Source organism: Ammodytes marinus, assembly GCF_949987685.1.
Source record: "Ammodytes marinus genome assembly, chromosome: 21".
NCBI classification, from domain to species: domain Eukaryota; kingdom Metazoa; phylum Chordata; class Actinopteri; order Uranoscopiformes; family Ammodytidae; genus Ammodytes; species Ammodytes marinus.
The window spans coordinates 9,792,967-9,801,973 of NC_137225.1; the positions used below are offsets into that span (position 1 = coordinate 9,792,967).

At 41.1% G+C, this 9,007-nt stretch overlaps 1 protein-coding gene across 1 annotated transcript in view; it reads right to left on the bottom strand.

Annotated features, from left to right (window-relative positions):
• cntnap2a (contactin associated protein 2a) overlaps positions 1-9,007 on the bottom strand; it is a gene marked incomplete at its 5' end in the record, with an annotated part of 288,241 nt that overhangs the window by 22,642 nt on the left and 256,592 nt on the right. The window contains 2 exons of the mRNA XM_080050610.1: positions 3,573-3,706; positions 4,431-4,664. Of these exons, the coding sequence (XP_079906736.1) occupies positions 3,573-3,706; positions 4,431-4,664 (368 nt within the window). The remainder of the gene's footprint in view (positions 1-3,572; positions 3,707-4,430; positions 4,665-9,007) is intronic.

The window sequence follows — 9,007 nt, forward strand, 5'->3', positions numbered from 1 at the left end:
CAGAGAGCTTTAAAGGGCCACACAGGCTACCTTCAATATAACAAACTAAACAACAAACTAAACCACCACTGCCAAGCAGCTGAAAGCATACACAAGTAACTCAACAGTTTACTTTGCAATTCTAAACACAGAGAGCACTCAGAGACAACCTCTCACTACCTCTGAAGGTGAGACAATGAGCAGCACAGAGCACTGGGGTCCCAGGGCATATATAACCTCTTCACACCTGGGTTCAATCAGCCAATCAGTGCCACCCACATCTGATTGCAGTGAGAGAATCAGTCACCATTCTCACAGAGCCGAAACATTCTGTGCCCCCACCGGGCTGAAACACTCCGTGTCCTCACATTCATGGCTTGGGGGGGCAAACTGCTCTCTATTTACACATGCAGGTACAAGCAGATGCATGTAGAAACATCATTTGAAGATGTGTTTCTGGCCACTTGATGGAAGTCCAATATACACTCCCCTATTAGCTCTGTTTTAGTATCAACTCTTTTTTTTGTTTGTTGTTATTTTCACCTTTTATTTGACAATTGTAAGTTAGGACTGAGCCTCTATGGTACCCACTCTACCCACTGCACCACAGGAGTGCCTCAAGGCTCCACCAACTCTTAAGGAAAATATGGGCCTATGGCTTGTTAGCTGCTGAATGCTGCACTTTGTTCACTAGCTAGTTGCTTACATTGTCTGTCTGACATTTGATGTGGAGCAGGGAGCAAACAGTGATTTTTTTTTATAACTTTTTTGGGTTAAACTAAAACACTATCAGAGACATAGGAGTGAACCAAACACTCGACATTACAAAAAAAAAAAATCTTTAACATGGTTCAGCTACAGGCAGGATATTGCTTCGTTAGTGGATCATGGCATCTAAATCAGTAGAAGCTACCTACTTACTGTTCATAATTGGTGCATGTGTGAGCCACAGTCACAGTTCCTGGATAAAAGTATTACTAAAAGTATTCAAGGATAAGAGAAGGTAGACAGTGAGAAGACTGAATAATGTTGATTTTGAAGCGTAGCAGTTTGAAGCCTTTGTAGAGAGTTGACCTGACAAGATCTCTCACTTGTATGTCTGTTGGTATGCATTTCCACATCTGTTCACGCGTGGATATTGAGTGCATGCTTGTAGCTTGGAAAGAGCCCTTAGGCAGTAAGGCAACGTGAGAAAGTTTTTACTCGTCAAAGTTACCTTCAAAGTGCTCCTTTAGCACACCTTCTGGCTGTACTTCTCAAGCCCTATCTATAAACTTCATATTTTCTCTCTCTGCATCCATCCCCCACAGCTCCCTTTTTTTTCTTTCTTTTTTAAATCCAAATGACTACATCGTGCCCACCAGTGTTCCTCCTAATTGTATGCAGTCTTTAATGTTTGCGTGCTGCACCTATCATTTAAGGACACAAAGATTTAAAGGATTGTAATTTAGGGGTACAGCTTGGGCACAAAGGGAGTGGCAAATAGGGGGATACGCACTTGATGGCTGATATTTTCACACGCTGAACACTGGGCTGAAATGGATATCTAATGTAGGCTGAACCAAGCTGCGATCAACCAGTGGAAAAAGACACAGTGTGTGCACTTTCTATGAAGGTAAAATGGGAAACAAAAAAGGGCCAGAGGAGATGGAATGATTATAAGCTTTCAAGGGTACTTTGATTCATTCTGCACAGCATTTTATTTCACCTTAATGAAAGCAACAGCAAAGTGGTTTCAATTGGACCTGTAATTATCGCAAGAGAGCGTGACATTTTGACTACATGCAGCCAGAATTAGAATGAACCCAACCAATAATTACATATTCACTTTCTAATATGCATTATATGGACTCCACTATATTCTATGTTGTGACCTTTAAATATTTTTCAAATACCCAAATAAGATTCTCTTTATCAGAATGTTTATTTGCATGTATTTTGAATTGTATTTGTTTCTTTTGGTTTCATAAATGTTATTCATTTCACACACTGCACACATGTAGTGATTCATGTTTACAAGAGCTTTTCGTTATTCACATTCCAATTGTTTTAATGTGGTTCATTATTTGTTTAGTGCCTTCCCCTTTGCATTATATCCACATGTATTTCCCAGCCATGGCCTAATTTAAGTGTGTACGTGGTTTTAGGTACAGATTTCTCCGTAGATTAATTCCTAAAATGGAGGCGATGCCGACCTAGGTCAATTGCTTGTTCCATGTGTGGAAAATTAATGGCATGAATAAGACAATACTATAGATACAGTTAGACCTTCATTGATGTCTGCAGGGAAATTAAGGTTCTGCCTGTAGAAGCATTACAATTCATGAATAATAAAATGTGCATTATATAAACATATAGCTGGAATATTAGCAGGAGCAAGTTCATGTAAAATAATTGGCATACTGTTCTGCACACTGTTCAGCTATTCTGAAGAGAGGAGGTTGGTTCTTGATAGTGTTATACCTGCTTTTGGCTATTAGGGGTGAGGTATGTGAGAATTAGAAGATATACAGTTTAAGAAAGGCTGGACAATTACAACAAGTGTAAAAGCAGACTTACACAGCTTAACTGTAAGTCATTCATCAATATATGCTGTAGGAGGCCATGAACACTGGGTAGCATGTTCATCCTTTTGGTTCTCATTTTCAGGAAAACAAACAAACAACCTCTTTCTTGGCAAAACCATAAACTGCCAACGACAATACAAATGCATTACCATCTGGATGCAACCAATAACTAGGTTTTATTGGGCGATTTCCTACGATTGCAGCCTCCAGTCAAATCTGAGCATTTTAGCCCCAGACCAAAGTCTATGAGAGTTTAGCTGAATTCTCACTCCATCCCTGACAGCTACTGAGTGAGGCTGGGCTCTATTGATCCACACTAAGCTATTTAGCAGCAAAAAAACAACAACTACACAGACACACACGCGCAAACAAACACTGACACACACACACATGTGCACAGAAACACTGTATTCCACAAGCACAAACATGTACAGTCTGCCCTGCTCTTTATCATATATTGAACATATAGCCATGAAAGCCTTTCGCCTATATGCACACACACACACACACACACACACACACACACACACACACACACACACACACACACACACACACACACACACACACACACACACACACACACACACACACACACACACACACACACACACACACACACACACACACACACACACACACACACACACACAGACACAGATCGATGCCTTCTCTCTGTTGCTATACTTAGCCTGTCTACTGGAAGTGGATTAACAGTGGCAGAGGACAAGCAGTTTCATCGCAGCAGAAGACAGAACGGCACACTGCTCTCCCCTATGACTTAATGCAAACCATCGAGCTGTCTGAGCGTTGGTGATTGAGGGCTTGTGTGAGTGAATGTGTGTTTGGTTGAGTTTGTTTGCAATAGCTGGACGACTATCCCATGCACTTATGTGTTGCTTGTAAGCAGCTCTTAAACATTGAAACTTAAGTGTACCGGGTTTTGAGCATCAACTTAAAACCCAAAACGCGTTGTGTGTGTGTATAGTGTGTGTGTATAGTGTAAAGTGTGTTTGCAGCCTGTACCTGGATAGTGATGCTTCTGTCCACACGGGACATGTTAATGCTATGTGGCTGTCCGTTGGCTAGGTTACGCTGGTCCACATCAATAGCAAACGTCTCCTTCAGACCTCCCAGGTTATACCGCACTTGGAGTGAACCTGGAGACAAACAGGCCAGTGTTACAATGTCCTACAGATGTTATGCAAGTGAACTCCTAAACAATGCCTGAATACATATAATGAATTGTGTGGAGATTTCTTGCTGTAAAAACCTGACTGCTGTTGAGTCGATGGGGCAATATGTGTAATATTATTTGATGGAGACTAGCCATTTCAAAAATGTTGGTCCATTACGTTTATCTTTTTATTTTCTAACCAAAGCATTCTGTTTGAGCGAAACACTTCAGGCCAAACTGTAGCTTTCATTTCGAAGTGATGGTAGAAGCAGAAGTGAGGAATAGTGAACCCTGAATGATTCAAAGGGCCCACAGGGGATTATAGATTTTTTACTGTCTCTGCGTGCACAGGGGGGCAAAATACTTCTAGCAGCATCTCTCTGCAGCGATTTGTACTGTAATTTTGGTGACTGTGCACATTGATTGCTGGAGCACTAGATGGCACTGTACATTTTGTATGACTTCAATATCATCAAAGCACTTCGCCGCCTGTCTGCTGCTCGGTGGGAGGCCACTGACTGGAGAGTACTTCTTTTGGAGATTATAGAACTTTCTCAAACTGTGCTGCAAGGACAGCCTTTTCAAATTGTACTTTGCAGCACTAACAACCATCACTTTGGAGCAGACTTCACAGTTGGAGTGCCACACAATTGCATAAGTGTGTGTGTGTGTGTGTGTGTGTGTGTGTGTGTGTGTGTGGATCTTACCATTCGGCCTTAAAACCACAGCCAGAGAGTCTTTTGTCTTGGAGCTGACGTACATCAGAATAGCCGGTGCATTGGACGTGCTGAAACTAAAGGCCACTTCCTCCTTTGTTAGATTGACTCCGTGTGGCGTCAGCTGGTGTGTCAGGACCTTTGTGTCCCTGCTGGCTCCTGCCACTGCTTCAGGCATGAAGTTGAACCTGACCAGCGTGCCTGCCTCAAAGAAACCCCCAACATCTGTGTGTGAGATGACAGAAAAGATTAGAAAAATTGATCAACATGCATTTAATGCAAGCAGGTGAAAACTCCAAAATGACTTGTATGCTGCTTGTGGAGAACAGACACATAAATGTATTAGGAGGAAAGAAAAGACACAAACAAAGATAAATACAGAGAGAAAAAAAAAGAGTATGAAAAACACCTTCCATCAAAAAGAAGCCACAGGGAAGCGCTCATGGACTCACACGTGCCAAGACACAAATGGTGTAGATGTCCAGAGATAAATACGCACACTTATAAATATGGCTGTGTTCAGGAGGCGTGGTAAAGTGGGTGTTAAATTGCTTTGCTCCAGCGTCTGAAACCAAACAATACAATGTTTACCAGTACATTAACAGACCTAATGGTATATTCTAGCCACATTCCAGGGGGGTTTATTGATTTGTGTAATCAAGTGTGTAGAGAGGAATGGACATTATTTTTTTATACTTCTGTTATGCTCCTTGTTTGTGTCTATGTGTGTGAGTGTGTGTGTGTGTGTGTTTGTGTGTGTATGTGCGCAAGTTCACAAGTTTGTGTGTCGGTTACAAACCAAATAAAGGGCACAATGTGCGTTAAATTGAAGAGAATGGTAACAGGGAAAGCAGTTGAAAATGTAAAAACTATACACTTTGTGCATGAAGAATACTAACATTAATGCATCATACTTTATAAATTCACTTCACCCACCATCTCCCAAAGGACATGGTAAAATAAATACTTTAAGCTACATTACTTCAATATAATAGAAGTCTTATTACTAGAAAATTGGCACTTTCTCTGACTGCTCTCTGGTATTGGCGTAATGGCATATCCTCAGCTCCATTCAGCTATACCAAGATTTTATCCTCTCTAGTCTGCTGTGCACTTATTCACTTTCATGCTTTGAGAGTATGGAGAGTTAAAAACAGAACAATTTGACCAACTGTCCTGTTTTTAACCAGGCAGAGTTTTCAAATTGCTTTTTACACTGTCTGCCAGGATCCACGCTCTTGGGTATTTACTGAATCAAACTTAAATCAGACAAAATGTAGTTTTTGTGTCAGTGCAGCATGCCTGCTTGAACTCCTCCAATCAGTTTCAAAACCATATATTAAAAAAAAACATAACAAGCCTCAATATGTACAGTATATGGACAAAGGTTTCGACTTCTCCAACAGCTACATTTACATCTTAGAACCATATGGCTTATTTGACCTCTTTTGATTATAATTTCCAAACGCATCCAAAACAGAAGACATACATTAGTAGGTCATTGCTGTGCAATTTTTTGAAAAGTAATTTAAAAATAGTTTCCTTCATAATTAATACCCATATTTCGACCGAATTCCATATAACTTATTTTATTCTTCACTCCAAATGTGTCATGTTTGCAAGCAAATGTTGTCTTTTATAGCTACGCAACAGCTACAGACAGATAGTGGCTGTAAACAATCAGTAACAATGTGTGTGTGTGTGTGTGTGTGTATGTGCGGTGAAACCTGCTTTAAATCAGTGGTGAGAAAATGTCCACGTAGCGAAAACTAAGATAATAACTAGGCTAAGTTTGAGCCGCTGCAACTGGCCCTAATCTTTTCATCCTCTTGAGTCTTAACTTTAAAAAGCTAACCATTTTAAAACTTTATCTTTCTTCATACAAACTGCAAACTATGTGGGGCTCAACCAGTCTCAGTCATTTCTGCTTTGCTGAAAAAAAGAAAAAAGACTGAATATCTGCCAAAAGCCTCAACAGTAACACAAACAATTGTCTGGAAGCATGAGAGGGAATGAGGAAACTGCGCTCCAGGGCAGGGCCTTTTCATGTTTGTGTGTGTTTTATGTCGCAACGTGAAGATTTTTTTTTTTTCAAAAGGGAATTTGAGAAAGCATGCCAACCTCTACAGGCCTGTACATTTGGCTCCACGTGACCCTCAGGGGCAGAAAAGGGCTGAAAGAATGAGAGTGTATAATAATAATAATACTGCAGGGTCCCTTGAGCACTGTGTAAATATGGATACAATGGAAATGCACTGTGCAATTATGGCTGGCTTCATGCATTTTTCACTTGCTGAGAGGACCGGGAGAGGGAGAGGGAGAGGGAGGGGGAGGGGGGGGTTTGGAAGGAGAAAACAGGAGAGGGTATGTTAGGTAAAGAGAGAACGAAGGAGATGAAACTAGATGGAGGGAAGAGGTGAGGAAGAAATGAAAATTGTAAAGTGTAAAATCTAATATAAAAAGTGTAGCAGAGAAGCAGAGCGAGGAGAGGAGGGGGAGCACAAAAAACTAAAGGAGAAACCAAAAATATACAAATAAATTAGAAGAGAGAAAAGAGGACAGAGTGTAGGTAGATTCAGAGTTAAAGGAATAGAGAAACAGAGGGGGAGATGAGGTGATGGAGGTGAAGGATAGAAGCAGTAAGGGAAATAAAGACAGAACAATAGGATTTTAGACAGGGAGGAGAGGAGCAGGAGGAAGGGGTGTCTTGTTTCTGAATTTCAATTATTATTATTTTGAATTGTTGTGTTTTTAAATGTAGGCTGTGTGTGAGCTGCTGGATAGTCGAATTTCTCCACCAAATTAATACAGTGTCATCTATCTATTTATCCATATATCCATCTGTCTGTCTGTCTGTCTGTCTGTCTGTCTGTCTGTCCGTCCGTCCGTCCGTCCGTCCGTCCGTCCGTCCGTCCGTCCGTCCGTCCGTCCGTCCGTCCGTCCGTCCGTCCGTCCGTCCGTCTGTCTGTCTATCTATCTATCTTTTAATTTTTTTTATACATTGTACTATGGATCTTCATGTGTCCTGAATAAAATCATATCTATCTATCTATCTATCTATCTATCTATCTATCTATCTATCTATCTATCTATCTATCTATCTATCTATCTATCTATCTATCTATCTATCTATCTATCTATCTATCTATCTATCTATCTATCTATCTATCCATCCATCCATCCATCCATCCATCCATCCATCCATCCATCCATCCATCCATCCACCCATCCATCTATCTACTGTATACATCTATCTATCTATAAATAAAATGGAAAGGAGATAGAAAAAAAGAGAGGAGAGAGCTGAAGAAAGGGACAAGAGAAAACTAAGCAGATGAAGACTGGAGGCAGTGAGAAAAAAGACAGGAGGGGACAGAGGAAGAAGAGATGAGTCACATTTCATGCACACCAACAGACAGACACAAGGGTGTGCTCTCTCTCCTTCTCTTTTTTTGCCACTCTCTTTTTCTCTGACGTACACACAGACAGACTAATACACACAAACACAGAGACACACACACACACCCTCTCCCATCGACGGTAATCTCTATTCTCTGAACCCTCAAACGCACGATCGGTTATGACAGAATTCAGAGGAGGTCTTCTCATGTCGAACACTATAGTATATCACCACACGCTGTCACCCTCTTTGACGGCACACACACTCACACACACACACACACACACACACACACACACACACACACACACACACACACACACACACACACACACACACACACACACACACACACACACACACACACACACACACACACACACACACACACACACACACACACACACACACACAATCTTTGCTTTCTCTGTCATCTTGTCACCCCCCCCGCCACGAGCACAGGGGGGAAAACACTATTTGACTTTGGGAAACAAATTAATTCATATGTCGGGGATCAACTCTCTTGACTGGGAGAGAGCAGAAAGCCTCCGACAGCATTGCTAGCTCTTCTCCCCAGAGTAGATTTCACGAAAAAAAAAAAAAAAAAAAACCTGTTGTGGGAAGTGGAACTTTAATGCTGCATCTAATGATTCCCTGTGAAACAAACATGATGTTTTAGCAATGTGCAACGTTGCAGGGAGCACAGTTATAGTGTGACATCTCTGAACTTCAAAAACTTTGAGCTACCAACAGTTTTGTGAAGTGAGGAGAATTTTATTTAGTCTTTTTTGTTTGTTTGATGTCTTAGCTCTGCATTTGCACATTTTTTAGAATTCAGTGGGTGCACTCCTAAAGTCATGGAGAATTGGTTTGGGAAGTACAAAATCACTCCCTGAAGTGATCCCCTCTATTATAAGCCCGAAAACACTTTTCACCACCAGCAGCTCCAAATAGGTATGAATAGGAAGTGAGCACAATCACAGCAGGTTGTCAGACAGTGAAACTCATTGAAACATAACAGCTCCAGCAGTATTCATTTTGACTCTGGCTTTGTGAACTAAGTAGAGGTACCATGCCAATGATAACACGGTTTCATAGAAAGGCCCTTCGTCAAACAAAGGGTTGAGAAAACAAAGGTTTGAGGGAGAGAATAATGGGGGTAAAAAAA